Source organism: Cervus elaphus, chromosome 1 (genome assembly GCF_910594005.1).
Source record: "Cervus elaphus chromosome 1, mCerEla1.1, whole genome shotgun sequence".
Classification (NCBI taxonomy): domain Eukaryota; kingdom Metazoa; phylum Chordata; class Mammalia; order Artiodactyla; family Cervidae; genus Cervus; species Cervus elaphus.
In genome coordinates this window covers 52,915,524-52,939,593 of record NC_057815.1, presented here as the reverse complement: position 1 = coordinate 52,939,593, position 24,070 = coordinate 52,915,524, and the positions used below count along the sequence as shown (strand labels likewise).

Below are 24,070 nucleotides of genomic sequence, written 5' to 3'. Positions count from 1 at the left end.
CTCCATTCCCCGCTACCCCAGGCCCTGGTAAGTACCATTTTACTTTCTGTATTTATGAATTTGACTATTCTAGGTACCTTATAAGTGGAATCACACAGTATTTTTTTTTACGACTGGCTTATTTCACTTAGCATAATGTCCTCAACACTAACTGTGTTGTAGCGTGTGTCAGAATTTTCTTCCTTTTTAGGTCTGAATTGCATGTATTGATACCACATTTTATATATCCAGCTATCCACCAATAGACATTTGGGTTTCTTCCACCTTTGGCTGGCTGTTTTAAAAATGCTTCTATGAACGTGGGTGTGCAAATACCTATTCATGACTCCACTTTCAATTATTTTGGGTATATACACATGGAGAAATGGGATGGCTGAATCACATGAATGAAATACTTTTTATGACACAATTTTGTTTTGTACAATTGTTCAATGTGTACTCTCAAGCAGTGAATACAGACTGATAACTTAGTGATTTCTTTTTCTAGTTTAACAGTGGATACAAAAGAGAAAGCAACCAGACAGTCTTTGGTAGGATCAAGTAGCTTCTTTCTTATTCGTGGAGATTTTAGCTCTTAAGAGTTCAATTATATTCTAGGTTTGCATTTGTGTAGGTCTTCCAATCACAAAATCAAGTGTAAGGGATCCATAGTTTAACTCAGGTTTAATTCAGAGCCGCAGTCCAAGAAAACAACGCAGTGCTTCAAGGGTGAGACAAAGGGGAACTTCTTCAGCTAGCAGGGAGACACTGCTGGCTTCCCAGATGTAACCTATTTTTGCTTATCTAGTCCACAGCCTTCCTTTATAATCAGATGGACAGGAGGCACTGACAATGGAAACATGTCTCCATTTCTTCCTCAGTGGGGGAAAAAGAACATCTCCTTGTGAAGACATTTCATTGTCTCAAAGTTATTTGTATCAAAGGTTCCATTTAATCAAATTTAACATCTTCTAAATATTGCTTAAAGGGAGTTGCCAAGTTCCATGCAGTTCACAACCAGCTATTAAACAATCATGCTTTCAGACCAAGAAATGTGGTATTGAAACTTCTCCCAAATCAATCCTTTTTCCTGAGAAAAGAAAGCTAGCATTTTGCTCACATAAAATAGCAGTAACTCAAGTACAGGCCTCATATTGTGTCCTGGGTGGTGAGCAGCTGACGCACAATAATTTGGTGTTGGGCAGTTGGAGAGAAAGGGTTTGTATCTCTCTATAATGAAGAAAGGCCACACTTTGGGTCAGGTCTATTCTATCCTGAAAAAGCTGGGAGATGTTTCAGATGTGGCAATGAAGACACTGTCTCGTTCACACACTCATTAATAGTATCACCTTTCATTAACTGGGTAACAACAGATAATGAAAATTAATCACACAAAACCCTCTTTGACTTAGTCTTCAATGGTGATGTCATAGACCATTGAATAGATGATGCCTTTTTGCTGGAGAGATTTCTCTTTGACTGTCAGTATTATACATTTCCAGGATGATTTGTGAATCAGGAACTAGATTGGTTTTGTTGGAACAAAGACCAGGAATGCTAAATATCTTCCAGGATGTCTTTCAGGTGACTGAACTCATTGCTACCTTAGACTCCCTTACCTAAACATTTCTATGTTATCATCTTGTAACTGAGGCTCCCTCCAAACAGTAAAGATTCCAGAGGGTAAAAACTGAGCAGCTCCTACCCTATTCTGTCCTCTCTCTACCCTCTCCTTCTTCTCAGGGGAATCTCTTTCTCACCTGTCATTTGTTGTCAGCACCCTATTGTGTATATTTGTCATTTATATATGATTACCATCTACGGGACCAAGATGGCTGAAGAGCATTCTTGCTAAGAGCATTCTTGTCTCTGGTTCTTTTCTTCTAGAAAAGTTGGGGTCAACCTTTAGTGTGAGTAAGAATCAGAAGAGACTGCTTTAAATGCAAATTTGAGGGCTTACCTCCAGAGACTTTGATTCACTATGTCTACAGTAGGGCCAGGAATCTGCATTTTAATAAACACCACAGGCAGTTCTGGGTAGGTGGACCCTTGACCCAGTTTAAGAAGCAACATCCTGGAGGAAGTCCCTAGCCAGGTGCTTGGTTTGACCAGGAATGGGTCCCTTGGATGGGCATGGCAGTTCCCAGATTCCCTCTAGTGCATTTGAGAGCAACCAAATGTTTTTGTAAACATAATTTGCCAGATTATTTTCTACAGTTAATCATTAAGTGGAACTGATGCTGGCAGTAAGTCCAGTCACACTTCTGCAAGCCTCAGTATAATTAAGGGCGGAAGTTCCTATTTGGGGTGTTCTACAGCTGCCATGAACCGTGACTGATAGATTACACAGGTAGCAACTCCAGACAAAAGGCCAGTTCCCACAGAGTTCTGTGAACTGGGAAAGTGGTCGGTCCCTTCCCCGTGGCCTCGGTTTCCTCAAGGGTGAGGAAGCTACATCTTTTCTCTCCTAGGTGTTAGAAAGGTAAGTGACTGAAAAACCACAGTGTCAAATGGCACACCATCCTTGAGATCCAGCATAAAGACATTTTTGCAAAGGGCTCTGCCAGCACTAGAAGAGAAAGCAAAGCTCCATTGTGAAGCACATTCTTTAAGCCAGGTACTCAACTAGATTCCCCCTTAGCCAATAGCACCCTTAATCTTCACAACCCTTTACATTTTTTTTTGGTGGTCGTATTTATTGATCTTTTCTTTTATGAATTTTGCTTTTTTATGTCCTGTATATGAATGCCTTCCCTGCATCCAGTTCATAAATATAATTTTGTATATTTTCTCCTATTGTGAAACCTGTGTGTTTTCTGGCTCAGGACACTGCCTGAATCTCCATCAAGGGTCTGGACTGGTAGATAAGCAAGAATGCTGAAGTCCTGTCTGGGAAGTAACCACTTTGACTTTCAGTTGGATCCAGCTGTAGGACTGGACTCAGAGAATGTGCTTCTTAGACAGCCTAATGGGCATAGCATAGGTTGTAATAAGAAACTTTTCTAAGGGACATCATAAAACAAAAAGAAACATTTAAACTACAAATCCAGAAAAGGTATGCAATGGCTTTCTCTGGCTGTAACCCAGGCAAACATGCGATTGTTTAGGATATTCAGGATAACTCCACACTTGGAGAGATTCAAAGAATTTGCTTTAATTTTCTGGGCCTTTCCCCAGGCAGCACAGTCTAATGGGTATTATATACTATGATCTGTATGGACATTTTAAAATTGCTGGTAGCCACATTAAAAAAGAATTAAAAAGAAACAGGTGAATGTGGTAGAACTTAGTCCCCTTCGTGTAAGAGTAAACCACAGTTACAGAAAATAATAATTAATGAAATTCAGTTATTTTTGTTTGAATTTGGAAGCAGGCCTATTTTAATGTATCTAAATTTTGTTTTCCTATACTTTTTTTTTTTTGGTAACTAAACATCACTTACATATCATTCTTATGTTGCCTGAAAAACAAAATCCAGCAAAATAAATGTGTTGTTTCATCTATGAAAAAGAAAGAAGTAGGTAAAATAAATTCAAGTATTTCCAAAATAGTATCATCTCAACATGTAATCAATGTAACATATTACTGAGTTATTAAATTTTTTGTATGCTGAGTCTTTGACATCTAGTGTACATTTTATACTCAGCACACCTCAGTTCAGCCAACCATATTTCAAGTGCTCAGTAGGCACATATGTCTCATGGCTTTTGTATTAGACAGTGCAGCCCTGAGGATTAAGGCTGAAAATGGCCATGTGTACTGGGAGGCATTTTCTCGGTTTATGTTGAAGTGACAGCAGTCTGAATTTTTAAGTACCTCCCCTTCACACTTCTTAAGAGAAGTGTGTCATAATTTCAATTGATCCTGCGTACTGAAAAAGATTAATCTTCCTAAAGCACAGCCCTGTTTAGATTTTTTCCCGGAGCAGATGTTGTTGTGAGTGAAGACTTTTAGGACGAGGTGACAGGTTGAAACTTGGAGGGTAGGTAGGAATTAGCCAGGGGGTCAGAAGGAAGAGTGTGAAGAACGGGGTGGCTGGAGTGTACATGCTGAGAGTGAAGCAGATATCAGATCCTGAGGGTATACAGGTTCTGCTCAGGGGGCTGGATTGAATCCTGAAGGTAATGAGGAGCCATCAAACATTTGTCAGCAGGGAGTATGGGAGAAAGGCAAGACCAGAGACAAGGAAACTAGAGTGCGGGAAAGTGAGGGATCCAGGTAAGAAATAATGAGGGCTTAAAGCAATTCATTCATTTGTTCATGCATTCATTCCACATCACTAAATGCCTGCTGTGTGCTTGGCACTGGAGAGAAAGCAGAAAACAAAACAGTTCTGCTCTCAGATAGCTCATTATACAGTGTGAAACTGCTGGGGTCCAGCCTCAGCAGGATCCAGGGGTACCCTCAGGATGAACGGCATCGGCGAGAGAGAGAGAGAAGACACGTAAGACCAGCCTTGATAGGGCCAAGTCTGCGAGGGAGAGAGAGAGAGAGAATGACCAGACGGGGGTGCTTGCAGGGTCTGGCAGAGTCTGGCAAATCTTTATTTTTTACTGTAGCTTTTATATTCTAAGTTAGTACATTTTTAGGGGAAGAAAGTTTAACATTACATCATCTTGTCCCTCAGGAAACCAGGGTGTTTACAGTAACTTCTTTGTGAGTGTCTTATACATTATCTTCTGGCCTTGGGGCCTATTGACATTTTATGACCTAGGTGAATGCAAAGCTGTTTTCCTGTAATCTATTCTTTAATGAACACAAAGGTTAGTCCTTTTGCAGAAGTTATTAGTTGAATTTATCTAAAAGGTTTACAACACAAAGACTCTGCACTCCGGTGAGGCAGCCCCTGTTTAGCATCCCTGGTTAAAATGAACAATTCTAACCACTTTTAAAATAATATTTTTGTGTTACATTAATACGCATTTGCCAAGCAGGCTAGCAAAGGGGTCTAAATTGAAACACTCCTTTCATCCTGGATAATCTTATAGGATACCGCTGTCCGGGGGACATGTTGATTAAAGTTCTAAGTTGATTCTGTTTGGAGAGAAATCAGGGAAGGCCTTCTACCTGTGTCACAGACATTAGGGAGTAGTCTAATATAGCAAGCATCAGAAAGACAGAGATCATCTTTAAGGTGAGCGCCGGGGCAGCTTTTCAAAATCCCTGAAGTCCTGATCTGCCTTGCTTGTCAGGCCTTCTCCTCATGACCTTGTCATGGGTGGGATCTCATGTGCTGGCTCCCGGCATGAAACAAGGTAGGTGGTGATGATGCAGGGTGGTCCTCAGGTTTCATCTCATCTGGTAAACGGTGGGGTGGGGTGTGTGTGTGCTCAGTCACTCTGCTGTGTCCGACTCTTTGCAACCCCATGGATGATAGACGACTAGGCTCCTCTTGGCCATGGAATTTTTCAGGCAAGAATAGTGGAGTGGGTTGCCACTTTTGTATTCCAGGGGATCTTCCCAAGTCAGGGACTGAACTGCATCTCTTGTGTCTCCTGCTTTGGCAGGCAGATTCTTTACCACTAGTGCCACCTGGGAAGCCCCAAAATAGTGGGGCCATTCTCTGACATAGAGGTCAGGGGGCAGAACGGGTTTGAGAAGAAAGATGATAAGTTCAATTTATCTTTTTGACAAATGTCTAGGGTGTTTGGGGGCCATCTAAGTGGAGCTATCTGGCAAGCAGTTGCCCATGAATATTTGGAGACAAGGAGATCTGAAAGAGATGCCTAGATTTGGGAGCCATGGTATACTGCTAATATTAACTCCCTGGCGGTTAGTGAGATAATCCTAGGAGGAGGTGCAGAAGCAGGAGTCACAAACTCAAATGGCTATGGTGGGCAGGCAAGTTGTGGAAGTAGGTGAATTGGGTCCTATAAGAGACACAGAGGGTGTTGGGGTCATGGTCACTTGGAAAGGGTTTGCTCCATCTAAGATGGCCAGAATTGGCCTGTGGACTTCCTGTTGCAACAGACAGACTTTCAAACTTATCCCTCTGCATCATCTCCAATTTCTTATAAAGAATCTTCTGGCAGGTAGTTCAGTTCAGTTCAGTCGCTCAGTAGTGTCAGACTCTTTGCGACCCCATGAATTGCAGCATGCCAGGCCTCCCTGTCCATCACCAACTCCTGGAGTTGACTCAAACTCATGCCCATCGAGTCGGTGATGCCATCCAGCCATCTCATCCTCTGTCGTCCCCTCCTCCTCCTGCCCCCAATCCCTCCCAGCATCAGGGTCTTTTCCAATGAGTCAACTCTGCATGAGGTGGTCAAAGAATTGGAGTTTCAGCTTCAGCATCAGTCCTTCCAATGAACAACCAGGACTGATCTCCTTTAGGATGGACTGGTTGGATCTCCTTGCAGTCCAGGGGACTCTCAAGAGTCTTCAACACCACAGTTCAAAAGCATCAATTTTTCGGCGCTCAGCTTTCTTCACAGTCCAACTCTCACATCCATACATGACCACTGGAAAAACCACAGCCTTGACTAGACGGACCTTTGTTGGCAAAGTAATGTCTCTGCTTTTTAAGATGCTATCTAGGTTGGTCATAACTTTCCTCCAAGGAGGAAGCATCTTTTAATTTCATGGCTGCAATCACCATCTGCAGTGATTTTGGAGCCCAAAAAAATAAAGTCTGACACGATTTCCACTGTCTCCCCATCTATTTCCCATGAGGTGATGGGACCAGATGCCATGATCTCAGTTTTCTGAATGTTAAGCTTTAAGCCAACTTTTTCACTCTCCTCTTTCACTTTCATCAAGAGGCTTTTTAGTTTCTCTTCACTTTCTGCCATAAGGGTGGTGTCATCTGCATATCTGAGGTTATTGATATTTCTCCTGGCAATCTTGATTCCAGCTTGTGCTTCTTCCAGCCCAGCATTTCTCATGATGTACTCTGCATATAAGTTAAATAAGCAGGGTGACAATATACAGCTTTGACGTACTCCTTTTCCTATTTGGAACCAGTCTGTTGTTCCATGTCCAGTCCTAACTGTTGCTTCCTGACCTGCATACAGGTTTCTCAAGAGGCAGGTCAGGTGGTCTGGTATTCCCATCTCCTTCAGAATTTTCCACAGTTTATTGTGATCCACACAGTCGAAGGCTTTGGCATAGTCAATAAAGCAGAAATAGATGTTTTTCTGGAACTCTCTTGCTTTTTCGATGATCCAGCGGATATTGGCAATTTGATCCCTGGTTCCTCTGCCTTTTCTAAAACCAGCTTGAACATCTGGAAGTTCTCAGTTCACATATTGCTGAAGCCTGGCTTGGAGAATTTTGAGCATTACTTTACTAGCATGTGAGATGAGTGCAATTGTGCGGTAGTTCGAGCATTCTTTGGCATTGCCTTTCTTAGGGATTGGAGTGAAAACTGACCTTTTCCAGTCCTGTGGCCACTGCTGAGTTTTCCAAATTTGCTGGCATATTGAGTGCAGCACTTTCACAGCATCATCTTTTAGGATTTGAAATAGCTCAACTGGAATTCCATCACTTCCACTAGCTTTGTTCGTAGTGATGCTTTCTAAGGCCCGCTTGACTTCACATTCCAGGATGTCTGGCTCTAGGTGAGTGATCACACCATTGTGATTATCTGGGTCATGAAGATCTTTTTTGTACAGTTCTTCTGTGTATTCTTGCCACCTCTTCTTAATATCTTCTGCTTCTGTTAGGTTCATACCATTTCTGCCCTTTATTGAACCCGTCTTTGCATGAAATGTTCCCTTGGTATCTCTAATTTTCTTGAGATCTCTAGTCTTTCCCATTCTGTTGTTTTCCTCTATTCCTTTGCATTGATCGCTGAGGAAGGCTTCGTATCTCTCCTCGCTATTCTTTGGAACTCTGCATTCAAATGGGAATGTCTTTCCTTTTCTCCTTTGCTTTTTGCTTCTCTTCTTCTCACAGCTATTTGTAAGGCCTCCTCAGACAACCATTTTGCCTTTTTACATTTCTTTTCCATGGGGATGGTCTTGATCCCTGTCTCCTGTACAATGTCACGAACCTCCGTCCATAGTTCATCAGGCTCTCTGTCTATCAGATCTAGTCCCTTAAATCTATTTCTCACTTCCACTGTATAGTCATAAGAGATTTGATTTAGGTCATACCTGAATGGTCTAGTGCTTTTCCCTACTTTCTTCAGTTTAAGTCTGAATTTGTCAATAAGGAGTTCATGATCTGAGCCACAGTCAGCTCCTGGTCTTGTTTTTGCTGACTGTATAGAGATGCTCCATCTTTGGCTGCAAAGAATATAATCAATCTGATTTCAGTGTTGACCGTCTGGTGATGTCCATGTGTAGAGTCTTCTCTTGTGTTGTTGGAAGAGGGTGTTTGCTATGACCAGTGCATTCTCTTGGCAGAACTCTATTAGCCTTTGCCCTGCTTCATTCCGTACTCCAAGGCCAAATTTGCCTGTTACTCCAGGTGTTTCTTGACTTCCTACTTTTGCATTCCAGTCCCCTATAATGAAAAGGACATCTTTTTTGGGTGTTAGTTCTAAAAGGTCTTGTAGGTCTTCATAGAACCGTTCAACTTCAGCTTCTTCAGCAGGTAGTTAGCTATTCATAAAAATCCACTTCCTCTTCTTTTGAGACACTCACTATATTCCCAGCCTCCCTTGCCATTGCAAGTAGCCATGTGGCTGGGTTCTGGTCAGTGGGATGTGAGGGGAAGCGGTGTGCTTCATTTCTTGGCCAAGACCTTGAAAGAAAGGTTATGCCCCTTCCTCCTCTGCTTTTCCTCTGGCTGGATATAGATGATGAAGCCTAGGGGACTTTGGAGACAAGAGATGGAAGGAACCAGGATCCCTGTATCATTGTTTGGAATAAAGCGACCTATCAACCAGGATATCTGCTTTTGACTATTGTGTCAGAGAAAAATAAACCTTCATTACATTTGAGCCATTATACATGTTTGACTCTATTATTACTACAGCCTCACCTAATCTAACAAATATATTTCTAATCAAACAAATACTAAACTAGTCTTGACTGTGATCTCTGTAAGGACAGGGACCATGCCTGCCTAATTCATGGCTGTAGCCTTAACACATAGCCCAGGACACAGGTTGGATTGGTACTCAAAATGTGTGGATAACGCTAGCTATGTTTTATTGAGCATTTATTGTATGCCAGATGCCATACTAAATTTTTTATGTGTTGTACATAATTTCATGTTCATGACAATTCTATAAGGAGGTTCTATTATTCCTTTTGTCCCAGATGAGGAAATTAAAGCTTATAGCTACTATTCATATCTAGGCATGGCAACCCCAGAACCTGTACTGTAAAACACTGACACACATAGCCACCTTAACATTTTAATTCATGTAACTTCTCCCATCAACTCCTTCTCTTCGCTTATTAAAGCCCTGCTTCTTCAATCTTCCCAGAACCCCTTGATCACTCTACCCTTTAATTGCTCCAGCAGGAATGTCATATATAACACTCCTATAACAGGGATTTCATGTAATTGTCTGTTACTAAAAAGAAATTATAATAACCTTGAGGACAGCACATTCAAAAAACTAAGATCATGGCATCAGTCCCATCACTTCATGGCAAATAGATGGGGAAACAATGGAAATAGTGAGATACTTTATTCTGGGGCGGGGGGCTCCAAAATCACTTCAGATGGCAACTGCAGCCATGAAGTTAAAAGATGCTTGCTCCTTGGAAGAAAAGCTATGTCCAACCTGCACAGCATATTAAAGAGCATAGACATTACCCTGCCAACACAGGTCCATCTGGTCAAAGCTATGGTTTTTCTAGTAGTCATATATGGAGGTGAGAGTTGGACTATAAAGAAAGCTGGGCGCTGGAGAATTGATGCTTTTGAACTGTGGTGTTGGAGAAGACTCTTGAGAGTCCTTTGGACTGCAAGGAGATCCAACCAGTCCATCCTAAAGGAAATTAGTCCTGAGTGTTCTTTGAATGACTGATGCTGAAGCTGAAACTCCAATTCTTTGGTCACCTAAGGAGAAGAATTGACTCATTGGAAAACACCTGATGCTGGGAAAGATCGAAGGCAGGAGGAGAAGGGGATGACAGAGGATGAGATAGTTGGATGGCATCACTGACTCAATGGACAGTTTGAGTAAACTCCCGGAGTTGGTGATGGACAGGGAGGCCTGGCGTGCTGCAGTTCATGGGGTCACAGAGTCAGACACGACTGAGTGACTGAACTGAACTGACTGAGGACAGCACAATATCTTAGATATTATTTATCTTAGTGTTCCTTACAGTATTAAGTAAGATTAAGGGCCTACTATGTACCAGGCAACAAGCACTAAGGACCAAAATATAAATAAGATAGTCAATTCACCCTTTCAAAGAGCTCTTAAGTCTTGAGGGACAAACAGAACATGAGAAAAAAAAATACATCACATTGCAAAGTAACCTGTGCACCAAGAAAGGCAAAAGAGAAACAAGGAGCCAGTTCAACTTGGAGGAGGAAGGAAAGAATTCCTACACCTCGTGATGTTTGAGCTGAACTTCTGAAGGACGAGTAGGACTTTTTTAGTTGTTTAAGAGTGGTCCTAATTAACAGAGAAAGCATGTACAAAAGCATGTACAAAAGCATCAGGATGCAGATGCTGCTCTGAATGAATGACGTGTTGACTTGCAAGAATGTAGGATTCATTCATTCATCCATTTTTTATTTTTATTTTATTTTTATTTTTTTTTTCAGTTTTATTTATTTATTTATTTTACTTTACAATATTATATTGGTTTTGCCATACATTGACATGAATCCGCCATGGGTGTACATGTGTTCCCCATCCTGAACCTCCCTCCCACCTCCCTCCCTATCCCATCCCTCTGGGTCATCCCAGTGCATTCAATAGATACCTAGTAAACCTAGAATGTGCTAAATGCAGAGGATTCAAATGTGGGCAAAGAAGATATGATCCCTCACTTTGTGGAGCTTAAAATCTAGGAAGGATTGCAGCTGATAACAAAGGGACTGCAGCTGATAATAAAGCTCTAGCAATCATGCGGGAGAGGGGAAGGAGGCAGGGATAGCCAAGCATGTGAGGGAGGAGCTAGGGAGTGAGCTGGACCAGATTATAAGAGACCCCCAATACCATGCTAGGGAGATGAAAATGCCCCTTGAATCCATTACCAGGTCCTGCATCTCCAGCCTCCCTTGACAGCTCTCAATTGTGTCCAGTCCTCTCACCGCCACTATTCTCGGTGCAGGCCACCATCTCCTCCTTGAATGAAGGTGACAGTCTTCTAAAGGGCCACCTGGCATCTCACCCCGACCCCCACCCATCATCCCCAATGCAAACAGAGTGATTTTTCAAAATGAGAATCGTCAAATTAGGGTCTCTCATAGGCAGAAATCTAAGATGGCCCCATGATCTCCATCCCCTTGTGTTACTCTGGTGATTATCTTACACAGCAAAAGGGATTTTGCAGTTAGTTAAGGCTACTTCTCAGCCTTTAAGACAGAGAAATTATCCAGGTGACTCTGCCTAATGAAACGAGCCCTTTAAAAGCAGAGTTTTCTCCAGCATGTAGCAGAAGGGGAAGTCACAGAGACTTCAAGCCAAGGAGGAATCAAAGGATTTGACATCCTGTTGATGGCTTGTAGATGAAGGGGGGTGTGATATGGAAAAGAACTGAGGGAGGATTCCAGGAGTTGAGAGTAACCCCAGCCAACATAGCAAGCAAGGAACCAAGGACCTCATTTCTACAACTGCAAGGAATCGAATTCTTCCAACAACCTGAGTGAGCTTGGAAATGGATCCTTTCCCAGAGCCTCCAGATGAGCACTAACCCAGCCAAAACCTTGCCTTTAAGCCTTGGGAAACCATGAGCCAGAAGACCCTGACATGCCATGCTGGTCTTCTGACCTGCAGGACTAATAAAATGGGTGTTATTTTAAGCCACTAAATTGGTGGTAATTTGTTAACAACAATAGAAGACTAATACACCATGTGACTTCTAATCCTCCAATAAAATTTGTATTGTAGACTTAACAGGTCCAAGCATCTAATCCTCATAGCAGTCCTATTAGAGTTATTAGGTAGGTTTTTTAAACATTTAATTGAAGTATAGTTGATTTACAATGTTGGGTTAATTTCTGCTGTGCAGCAAAGTCAATCAGTTATATATATATATACACAGTTATATATATATACACATTCTTTTCCATTATGGTTTATGACAAGATATTAAATACAGTTCACTGTGCCAAACAGTATTTTATCCATCCTATATAAAATAGTTTGTATCAGGCAGGTATTTATATTATCGCCATTTCACAGGTGAAGCTCAGAGAGATGAAATACTTTTTCTAAGGTCGCCGAGGTAGTAAGTGACAGGCTGAGATTTTTCCTCAAGACAGTCTGACCTCAGAATCCACACTCCACAATGACTTCTCATTGCCCTTAGGATCAGCCCAAATACTGACAAATGGAATTGTCCCATCTATTTATTTTTCCTTTGGATGACTCAAATGGTGCATTCAGTCTTGCCAAGATGACACTTCCCCAGAAATCCTTCCTCAACTCTTGCAGACTGAGTAGGATGCTATTCTAGTATTCCGCTGGCACCTCACGCTCCCTCTTATCAGAGCACAGAAGGTCCTGTGTTGGACACGTTTAGCACCTGTGTTGGATACTAGAGCACAGTGGGTACTGGAATATTTATCGAGTGCATGAATGAATGAATAAAATATTTTATTCAAGAGGCAGTGAGGAGCCATTCAAGGTCTTGAAGCAAAGGAGTGATCTTATCAAGCCTGTGCTCCAAGGACAAACTGGGAGCAAGACTTGCACACAATGAACCATCCTCATCAGCATCTGAGGATGAAAAAAAGCTTATAATTGCATTTTGGTCTTGGATTTCTTGAGCTGTGCAAGTTGGCTCTTATCTCCACTTGACCACATCTGGGTACTGGGTAATGCCAGAAACTGTCGCGGTAACGACTAGGTTTCTCTTTATGAAGGTGGGATCTGGAAAAAGAGCTGTGGTTTGCAAAAGAGCTTGGGCCTGGAACTCTCTCTAGAATCAGGGGTCCCCCTACGAAGAAGGCTATGCGACGCCGAGGCTACGTGAGGAGTCAAAGACATGACGGTGCCAGGAAGTACCCCGCAAGTCTAGACTTCACTAATCTAATCTACACTTGCTCCCGGAGCACACCGCCCAGCCAGTTCTCCTTCCATATGCAAACACTGCGTGCAGACTAAGAAGACTGAAGGCCTTCCGCGTTGTAGGCTGCAGTTACAGATCAGTTACAGCTGGAGGTCAGGTGTAATCTTCGTTAGAGATGCCAAGCGTCTCGGCTTCTCTGCGCCGGGGCACTTGTCAGACGGCGCTGCTCTGAAAGTCCAGGAAACGCCGCTGGGGCGCCGAGAAAGATGCGAAAGTCAGTCCAGCTAGCTCTAGACCCAAGGAGAGGAGCCAGTGGACCGAGAGAGACGCAGAGCTAATCCACGCCTAGGCACAGGCTCCAGGCCCTGCGGAGGAGGGGTCCCGGAGTCCCCCTCTTACACAGACGCACTGCAGAGTCCCCAAGCCCGCAGCGCGGGAGAGGGACGGGCCTGGGCTCCGCGCCTCCAGCGTTCGGGCAGCAGCTCCCAGCGCTGGGGGCGGGAGGGGGAGGAGCCACGTGGGGAGGAGGAAAACCCAGAGGCCCCGGGAACCTTGGGCAGAGGCGGAGCCGCGGGAGCCCGAGCCCGGGCGCGCGGCTCTTGGAGCGCACCGTCCCGGCGGAGCACCGCCTCAGCTTGCCTTCCGTGCGGAGCGGGGAGAAGGGCCGGTGCTGAAGAGAGCGAGGGTCCCGAGCTCCAATCCTTCCTCCAGAGCTGCTGGGCTGCCTGCTGCCCCTGCCGCCCCAGGGGACTCGGCTTCCCCCGCGCCACCTGCGTCCCGGTTGCGCCATGGATCCTTCGGAGAAGAAGATATCCGTGTGGATCTGCCAGGAGGAGAAACTGGTGTCCGGCCTCTCCCGCCGCACCACTTGTTCGGACGTAGTGCGGGTGCTCTTGGAGGATGGCTGCCGGCGGCGACGGCGGCAGCGGAGGAGCCGGCGGCGGGGGGCGGCAGGCGACCCGCCAGGCCCAGGGGAGCTGCCGGAACCCCTCGACGAGGACGACGAGGACGACGACGATGAGGCGCTGCCCCAGGGCATGCTGTGCGGGCCCCCGCAGTGCTATTGCATTGTGGAGAAGTGGCGGGGCTTTGAGCGCATCTTGCCCAACAAGACGCGCATCTTGCGCCTCTGGGCCGCCTGGGGCGAAGAGCAAGAGAACGTACGCTTCGTGCTGGTGCGCAGCGAGGCGTCGCTGCCCAACGCAGGTCCCCGCAGTGCCGAGGCGCGCGTCGTGCTGAGTCGCGAGCGCCCCTGCTCCGCGCGGGGGGCCCCAGCGCGGCCCAGCCTAGCCATGACCCAGGAGAAGCAGCGACGAGTGGTGCGCAAGGCCTTCCGCAAGCTGGCCAAGCTCAACCGGCGGCGCCAGCAGCCGCCGTCGTCGCCCTGTTCGTCCACTTCGTCGTCCGCCGCCTCGTCCTGCTCGTCGTCGTCGCCGCGGGCCACCGAGAGCGCCTCGGTGGAGCGTATGGAGACGCTAGTGCACCTGGTGCTCTCCCAGGACCACACCATCCGTCAGCAGGTGCAGCGGCTTCGGGAGCTGGACCGCGAGATCGACCGCTACGAGGCCAAGGTGCATCTGGACCGCATGCGGCGACATGGAGTGAACTACGTGCAGGACACCTACTTGGTGGGTGCCGGGATCGAACTCGACGGTTCCGGCCCGGGAGAGGAGCCGGAGCCGGAGCCCGAGCCGGCGGCAGCGACGACAACGACGCCGCCCCTGGACGGCGAGGCGAAGGCGGTCGCGCTGGAGGAGCTGGCCCGGCGCTGCGACGACCTGCTGCAGTTGCAGGAGCAGAGGGCCCAGCAGGAGGAGTTGCTCGAGCGCCTCTCGGCCGAAATCCAGGAGGAGCTGAACCAGAGGTGGATGCGGAGGCGCCAGGAGGAGCTCGCAGCGCGGGAGGAGCCCCCGGAGGCCGAGGGAGGCCTCGACGGTGAGCTGCTGCTGGAGCGCGAACGGGTCCGGACGCAGCTCAGCACCAGCCTCTACATCGGGCTCCGGCTCAACACGGACCTGGAGGCCGTCAAGTCGGACTTGGATTACAGCCAGCAGCAGTGGGACAGCAAGGAGCGCGAGCTCCAGGGCCTTCTCCAGACTTTGCACACGTTGGAGCTGACGGTAGCGCCCGATGGGACTCCGGTGTCCAGTGGGCCCTCGCGGGACCCCGGGCCGCAGGCCTGCGCCGAGGTGTGGGTGGACCAGGCCCGCGGACTGGCCAAGAGCTGCCCTGGTAACGACGAGGACTCGGACACAGGGCTGAGCTCCATGCACAGCCAGGATTCGGACTCGGTGCCCGTGTGCGAATCCCTTGTGTAGGAGGAGCAGGGTGGGAGGGGGAGACGGCCGCCGCTCCCTTCCTTGAAGAACTCCGGCGTGGCCGGCTCAGGGACTTGAAACCCGGTGGGGAGTGGGCCCGGAGCTTTTGCCGGCCAGCAGCCCTCTGACTGGGCAGGGGGAGGATGGGGGACGCCGGAGTGAAAGTGGAGGGTATTGCTGGACGAGGAAGCTGGGTCTCCATTACAAGCTCTCTCAGGGGAAGGAAGGAGGAGGAGGTGAGAGCCCCCTTATACTGGAAAACAAACGCCCCGGGAAATTGACGTGGTCCGAGCCCATTTTCAAAAAAAGGTATTACGGCGATTTCATCAATTTTTTTTGTATGGGAAGGACTGATGGCAGCTAGAACTTTAGTTTGTGGTATAAAGTACTTTTTAAAGAAACACTTGGGTGAAAAGGAAATTCCTTGAATGTTAATTGTGACTGTGAACGTGTTAAAACTAGCCAAAGAGGACGCACTGGTGTTGGCCTCAGCCTTACATCTTTGATAAAAACCCATAGGCACCCACATCCTGGCTGTTTACATTTTTGCATATTTGGGAATTACCCATCTGCTAAACTCTTTGTCTTTTATTATTTTTTTCAAAGACTAACTCTGTCTCCTCCTAGCAAATACAGCATATGTTAAAATAGGGTCCTTTTTTTTTTTCAAACTCACCTTTTATTATTCTCAAAGCCAAACCTAACCCCTTGAGATATAGAATCAGGGTGGACATAACCCCTGGTTAAAATTTAATCTAGGCCCTTTACGATTTGCTCCTGCAAAGGTGATGTGTGTTGTCCTTTTATTCTTATTGCCACTTAATCCTGCAGACACTGTTATTCCAGAAAAAATAAAAGGGAAGTTGCAGAATTCAAGTACAACTACACTTGCTGTTTAATGAGCACTCTGATTGAAAGGTAAGCCTTGAAAGCATAGATCTTTGTTAGTGTTCAACATTTTAACTAAGCTGCATGATTAAAACCAGCCATGACCTCAACAGATTTTACCAAACAAACCCAAGTCTATCTTTGGTCAGAGATTAATTAGTTACTTGTCCAAACCTAAATCAAGATAGTGTAAATATCAAGTTTACTAGATAAGACCTGAAAAGAAAACATAAGGTAAAACAATCCAGTAGTACATCTTAGGTGAAGAATTTGGTTCACAACGGCACGTAGCCATAGATAAAAGCATGTAAAATGGAGCTAAAGACTTGACTTGAATTACTCTTGTCTGGCTCACACCTTTGCAGACACCACAGCATGCAAGTGTAATGCTTCTCTCTTAATAGCTAGTGACAGAGCCCTGTGGGGACTCAGTGTAATTGTTCCAGTTATTTCAATGAAAACTTATCAGCTGTAGCTAGTTGTTGCCTGGGTGGAAGGAGCCTGCTGGTGGTGTTCCCTCCGGAGCTCAGAACTTCTGAGGAATGTGGGATCTAATCTCTCCTGAGGAGGTATTAACAATGAGGTGTGTGTGCGGTGCCAGCCTGGTATCAGCCTCACTGTGTAGGGGCTGGCTCCAGTTTCAATACTACATGGGAAGATAACTTAAGAGGTCTTGCTTTGTAGAGAACTTTCTTTCCTTGGAGAGAGTCTCTACTTGTTGCCAAGAGCGACCTGCTCACCTGACCTCCTCAAGCCATTTGAGCTGTCTCCTTTTTAAGAGACAGGCTTCCCCCCACCCTCCACCACCACCATGCTATTACAACATGTGTAGATATTTTCAGATTTTCAAGCAAAATGGGAATTAAAAGGCCGTTTTCTTAATTGATGTTTTCCAAAGACATTAGCTGGCATAATTACGGTTTTTTCATTTCGTCTGATGCAGAAAACACCTATGGATTTGGTCTTGAGCTTGATTAAAATGAGGAAGGGACCAAAAGAAACCCACTGTCCCTAGACAATCATCTGATCCCATAAACACAAAGCCTAATGATAGCTTTCTTTTGGAGGCAGAGGTAAAATCCTCATTAGAGTGTGACAAACGCTACTTGTCTGAATGGTTTATGCTGGCAATAGCCTGACCTGGTGGTTTTAAAATTATTGTGCTTTTTTCCCCGCCCCCAGGGTGGCAGGGGGAGGTGGTTCTTGGACGTTTATTAACTCAAAAGAGAACACAGAAGTTGGCAGAACAGGACTGCCTGGCAGAAAGGGGCTGTTTTCCTTTTCACTATTATTATTTTAAACTTTGACGGGCTGCTGATGTCAGCAAATATACCTGAAGCCCATAAAGCAAATAAGCCACATCACAGGGAGAAGGCCTGCAGGGTTTTCTGGTGCCCTCTTTCTAGAACCTTCCCATGCTGGCCACCCGAAGATGCTTCTCCAGCTACCTCTTCAGGCAGTGAAGGAAGTTTTGTTCATAACAAAGGGTGACCCAGTCTGTCCATTTTTTCTTTCATCCAAATCAATTATTTTATCCCCCAAAGGCACTTTCTGTGTGGGTAGGAGAAAGGAGAACAGGGTGGAAAAGGAAACAATGGTTCCTTTTTACTGAGAACTCTTGCAAGCCTGAGGAAGGTGAAATATGGGGATAAAAAGTATGAAAACAGTTCGGCGTGCTTAGAAAGTGCCTAGCAAATGCTAGATAGTCTTAAAATTTCATTCACTTTTAAAACAATCACCATGCCACTAAGAAATGAGAATGAATGCATAACAGTGAATGCATCAGCACCAGGATTTAAGTGTACTGGGAAAACCACCTCCTCTCCTGTGCTCCAAGTCTAGCAGAATTCCTGGGGAGGAATCAGCAAGCTTGTGAAGGAGAGGATGAAATGGAGCTGACTCCTTACCAACCAACCCCATCTTTTTTTGAAATTGATAGAAGTTGAGAGAATTTATTGTAATTTTGATCTTAGTGATCCCATTCTCAGCCATCTCCCAAACCAGAAAGATTTTATTCGGCATCTCTGTCTCTTTACTTTCTCATAAAACACGATAATGGCGATGATGATTTGCTAATTAGAAAAGTTACATTCTATAGTCTTTATGGTGGTCCTAAAAATAATGTAAATAAGAAGGAAGTCACTCAAAATCACATCACCTAAAGTTATCATTATCAAAATTTGGTATATTTCCTTCCAGACCTTTTTGAATTGTGATGAGTTCATATTTTGCCTCTTTTTAAAAAATATATAATTTTAATGAGATTATCTGAATGCTTTTAGGCTCAGATTTTGACAGACTCTTGTATACAGCTCCACCCGTGCGTTGGATGCACCCCATTGCATATAATTGTTCTCATGTTATTAGGTTGTTCCTAAATTTTTTTTCTATTATAAAACAACACTGTGATAAGCTTCTTTGTGTACATATCTGTTTTCCTAATTAGATACTGCTCTCCACCAATAAGATCGCAAAAAGAGAATTCTCAGGTCAAAGAGTACAAACACTTAAAGGTTTGACACTTAATTGCCAAATTGCCTTTCAAAAGATTTGGTCTAATTACAATCTGACTTGCATAACAGTACATATTTCACCACACCTTGACTCTCATTAGGTATTATATTTTGTTAAGAAAGTATTTTAACCAAAATTAATGAGTTGATTCATTGTGGCCCCTGAAACCCAGGACTGGCAACCACTGACTTAAAATATCCATACAGCCTGAAGGGCAGGTCATCTGACCAGAAGTGTTAAGAGGACACAGTGGCTTTCTATTCTTCCCACTTCCTTAATTTCCTTGAATTCTTGCTTATTAGTAACAATCTTGTCTCCTAGGGGGCCCATCTGTGCAGGAGGGCCAAAAACTCTATAAGAGCAACTTAAGGGTATTAATGAATAGTCAGATTTATAGAAAGAAAATATTCACTGTCTTTTTCTATCTCGAGTCTAGTAGAAAAGATTATCCTCAGAAGGTGATATCATAGAACATACTTGATTTCATGCCTCTCCCTATCCATCCTATCAAAAATTAAACCAAAATAAATACATAAGCCTACTTATTTATTAACAGCCTCTAATTAACAGTTTAGATTTTTCTAGGCATTTCTTTCTACATTTGATACTATATTTGAATTCACCCTTAAATTCTTGAAAAGGGAAGATTTGATCATGACAATTTGTGAGGCTTTCAGTGTGAAAGTGTTTGTGAAATGCATTCTCCTAAAAAGAAATGAAGGGGAATGAGGAGGGACTGTCTATTCTTGAGTGCTTTCCAAATGCTAGCTCCAAATGCTGAGTTTCTGGGCACTTTTTCCTGCATTCATCTTTTGTGATAGACCTTTTTAACCTCCAGTTTTTATAGATAAAGAAACTAAGGCCACCAATGTGGTGAGTACTAGGTGCCAGAGTCTAACCTAAGCCTGACTAAAGTCTATACCCATTTTGCTGCATCACTCCGGGTACATTTACCCAAGAAAAGCTCTGCTCACAGCCCTCAGAGTGTTGGCACTGGAGAAAGTGGTACTCAGAGACTATCGAGTCTTGTCCAGGTATTTCCACCAGGGATTTTTCCCAGGGAATGATTCTTTTCAAAACCATAGGGCAAGTATGTACCAGGTGAAGATTTAGGAGAAGACAAAGGAGGAGAAATTCCTATGTAAATATCTGGGCATCTCTCTGAGTTGAAGACTTCGCCAGTGTTCTCACATAAAATTAGTACCCTCTGTATTACCATGGAGGCTTTGACTGAGTGTCCCAAGGACAAGGTGCATAGTCAGCGACCTGGAATCCTTGGCCATCAGAGCAGACACCTGTGCCCTGTTCACGGTCACATCTGGAAGGCGGTACCAACCATAACTGTGCTGGAGCTGTCCCCAGCTTTTACCCAGGTCTTGTTCCTGGGTGAGCCTCTGGTACGTGAGGATCGGAGAAGGGTGGAAGGAGGCCGAGTCGGGTCTTCCGAAGATCCCTGTGCCCATGGTGTTGGGCAGGCACGCCTGGTTTAGGGCATTTCTGTGTCCATGCTGACTCCACTGCACATGTGGGCACGTAGAGTGGATTGCTGTGAAGGACCACTGCCCCAATCTCTGCCCCTCTCATCCAGCCCCATGCAAAGTTTTCCTGTTTCAAACATCTCCAGGATTCCTTATTGCTTTCGGGATAAAATCCACTTTTCTTAGCACGATTTATAAGGTTGTTGGTTAGCCAGCTCAAGACCTGTCTTCAGAGTCATCCTTTCCCACCTTATGACCACAGAGTTGAGTGGATTGTATTTCTTCATTAAGGTCACACTGCCATCCTCAGTTTGTACAAGGTCCCTCTTCTAATTTTTACTTCATGTTTCCTCCCCAATCCTGCTTCCATTTCCTTCCTCCCCACCACAGACACCTAGTTTAGTGTATTTAGTCTATAATCTTCCAAAGCCATCTTAACACATTCAGGGCTGTCATGTTGCACACCTCCAGGGGGCGCTATTCATGCTGTATTCTGGAATCGTGCAGCAGAGGGCACCATTCACATAGGAAACTATGTGAATAGCAACCCTGAAGTGGAGCAATGTACTGGCACAATCCATTTGCTTCCCTGCGTTTATGTATCCTTGGAAAGTTAGAAAGAAACATTCTGTGGGCTTATGTTTAATATACATGACCTTTGTTGAGCTACGAAGCTCATTATATGTCTCTCTTTTTTACATGATATTGTGTTTGTGTGAGCACTGCACACTACAGTTTGTAAATCTAGTTCATTATTTCTGACCTGTATAGTATACTGTTACTTTAATTTATACATTTCCTTAGTGGGCTTCCCTGGTGTCTCAGAAGGTAAAGAATCTGCCTGCAATGCAGGAGACCTGGGTTTGATCCCTGGGTGGGGAAGATCCCCTGGAGAAAGAAATGGCAACCCACTCCAGTATTCTGGCCTGGAGAATTTCATGGACAGAGGTGCCTGGTGGGCTACAGTCCATGGGGTCGCCAAGAGTAGGACAGAACTGAGCAACTAACATTAGTGAGAGACATCTAGATTGTAACCAAGTCCTCAAACAATGTTGCAATAATGTCTGCAATGTTTCAGACAGAGATCAATGGCCATATGTGATAATTTGAGGTTTAAAACCCAGCTGTTTTAGTGCTGAATGGCTTGATTGCTCTTCAAAAGGCTCTACCAGGTCAGGCTTTCATCAGCAGTGAAGATTCCCATTTTCCACATAACCTTACCAACACTTGATATTATCCAACTTTCTACTGTTTACAAGTTTGCTTTACTTGACATTTCTTTTTGAATTCTAGGTGAAATTGACCTTCGTATGCTCATTATCCTTTAGGTTCTTCTGTTCATTGCCTGTTGTTATCAACCATTTTTCCTTTGGGTCTCCTCTTTCTGGCAGATTTGCAAGAGTTCCTTACTTCTTCTGAATGTTACTTTCTTATTAACCTTAGAACAAGTGTAAATATCTTACTCTAATTTGTCCTTCATCTTTAGCTGTATCTCTGGTATTTGTTGTTGAAAAAATGATTTGATTTTAATATAGTCAAATCTAGCACCCCCATCTTTCCCTTATGGTTTGTGGTTTAGAGTTCTTGGTTAAGAAATTGCATAAAAGCATGACACTATATTTTCTTCTATTAATATTAGCCTCACATTCTCCACCCACCCCCCTTCATTCTCTCTGTCTTTTCCTTTACCTCACTTTTTTTAATCCTCTCCCTCCCTGGTTCCTTTCTCACTCATTAACCGGAATACTTCTAAAGAAAGATTCTCCCTTTTGTCAAATGTCACCCTGAAGAACAGTTTAAATGTTGATCATCCTGAAATATAGTATAAAAGCAACATTTCTACATTTTATTTTTATTTATGGTATTCAAAATAATGTGATTTTCCCCTAGCATTCTCCAAAGGTGGCTAGTGAGTTTTTTATTCTTTGTTCATCCTTTTGGGAATCATTATTAAAATTTGAACTTAAAATATTTAGTGTGTTTCAGTCTACTGTATTTTTGGTACTATTATTGGCTGAGTGGGAGCTTCTTTGGTTAGTTCTGAATCCTTTTCACACATTTTTTCATAATCTTTGATAGCTTCCTTTGCTCTTCATTGTGTCAAGATGTTCCAAGCTCAGACTGTACATTTTCTGACTCAGACCTGAAATCAACCATCACTGTAAGAAGCTTGATTCCTTTTAATGGAAAATGCTATATCTTTTTAATTAAAAAAAATTTAAACTTTATATTGAAGTATAGTTGATTAACAATGTGTTAATTTCAAAGTGATTCAATTATTGTTGTTGTTCAGTCGCTAAGTGTCCGACTTTGTGACCTCATGGACTGCAGTGCCCCAGGCTTCCTTGTCCTTCACTGTCTCTCACAGTTTGCTCACACTCTTGTCCATTGAGTCAGTGACGCTATCCAACCATCTCATCCTCTGTCATCCCCTTCTCCTCCTGCCCTCAGTCTTTCCCAACATCAGGGTCTTTTCCAATGAGTTGGCTCTTCCCAATCAGATGGCCAAAATATTGGAACTTCAGCTTCAGCATCAGTCCTTCCAATGAACATTCAGGGTTGATTTCTTTTAGGATGGATTGACCTCCTTGCCGTCCAGTTCAGTTTAGTTGCTCAATCGTGTCTGACTCTTTGCGACCCCATGGACTACAGCACATCAGGCTTCCCTGTCCATCACCAACTCCCAGAGTCTGCCCAAACTCATGTCCATTGAGTCAGTGTGGCTATTCAACCATCTCATCCTGTGTCGTCCCCTTCTCTGCCTGCCCTCAATCTTTCCCAGCATCAGGGTCTTTTCAAATGAGTCAGCTCTTCGCATCAGGTGGCCAAAGTATTGGAGTTTCAGCTTCAACATCAGTCCTTCCAATGAACACCCAGGACTAATCCCCTTTAGGATGGACTGGTTGGATCTCCTTGCAGTCCAAGGGACTCTCAAGAGTCTTCTCCAACACCACAGTTCAAAAGCATCAATTCTTCGGCACACAGCTTTCTTTACAGTCCAACTCTCACATCCATACATGACCACTGTAAAAAACATAGCCTTGACTAGACGGACCTTTGTTGGCAAAGTAATGCCTCTGCTTTTTAATATGCTGTCCAAGGGACTCTCAAGAGTCCTCTCCTGCACCACAGTTTGAAAGCATCAGTTCTTTGGTGCTCAGCCTTCTTTATGGTCCAACTGTCATATCCATACATGACTACTGGAAAAACCATAACTTTGACTATATAGATCTTTGTCAGCGAAGTGATGTCTGCTTTTTAATATGCTAAGTTTGTCATAGCTTTCCTTCCAAGGAGCAAGCATCTTTTAATTTCATGGTTGTAGTCACAGTTCACAGTGATTTTGGAGCCCAAGAAAATAAACTCTGTCACTGTTTCCATTGTTTCCCCATCTATTTGCCATGAAGTGATGGGACCAGATGCCATGATCTTAGTCTTTTGAATGTTATTTTAAGCCAGCTTTTAAACTCTCTTCTTTCACCCTCATCAAGAGGCTCTTTAGTTGCTCTTTGCTTTCTGCCATTAGGGTGATGTCATCTGCATATCTGAGCTTTTTGATATTTCTCCTGACAATCTTGATTCCAGCTTGTGATTCATCCAGCCAGCCTTTCTCATGATGTACTCTGCATATAAGTTAAATAAGCAGGGTGACAATATACAGCCATAAGTGTATCCCTTTCCCAATTTTGAACCAGTCCGTTGTTCCATGTCCATTTCTAACTGTTGCTTGTTGACCTGCATGCAGGTTTCTCAGGAGGCAGGTAAGGTGGTCTGGTGTTCCCATCGCTTTAAGAATTTTCCA

The 24,070-nt window shown here is 44.3% G+C and overlaps 1 protein-coding gene across 1 annotated transcript; it reads left to right on the top strand.

Annotated features, from left to right (window-relative positions):
• The first annotated feature begins 13,609 nt into the window (after nt 1–13,609).
• RASSF10 (Ras association domain family member 10) lies at nt 13,610–15,916 on the top strand. The gene has a single exon (XM_043902729.1). It carries the CDS (start codon nt 13,859–13,861, stop codon nt 15,386–15,388), a length of 1,530 nt encoding a protein of 509 aa, XP_043758664.1. The 5' UTR covers nt 13,610–13,858; the 3' UTR covers nt 15,389–15,916.
• The last annotated feature ends 8,154 nt before the right edge of the window (nt 15,917–24,070 follow it).

What these genes read in the sequence shown, in the direction of transcription:
- RASSF10 (XM_043902729.1), top strand. Translation starts at nt 13,859, where the DNA reads ATGGATCCTTCGGAGAAGAAGATATCCGTGTGGATCTGCCAGGAGGAG.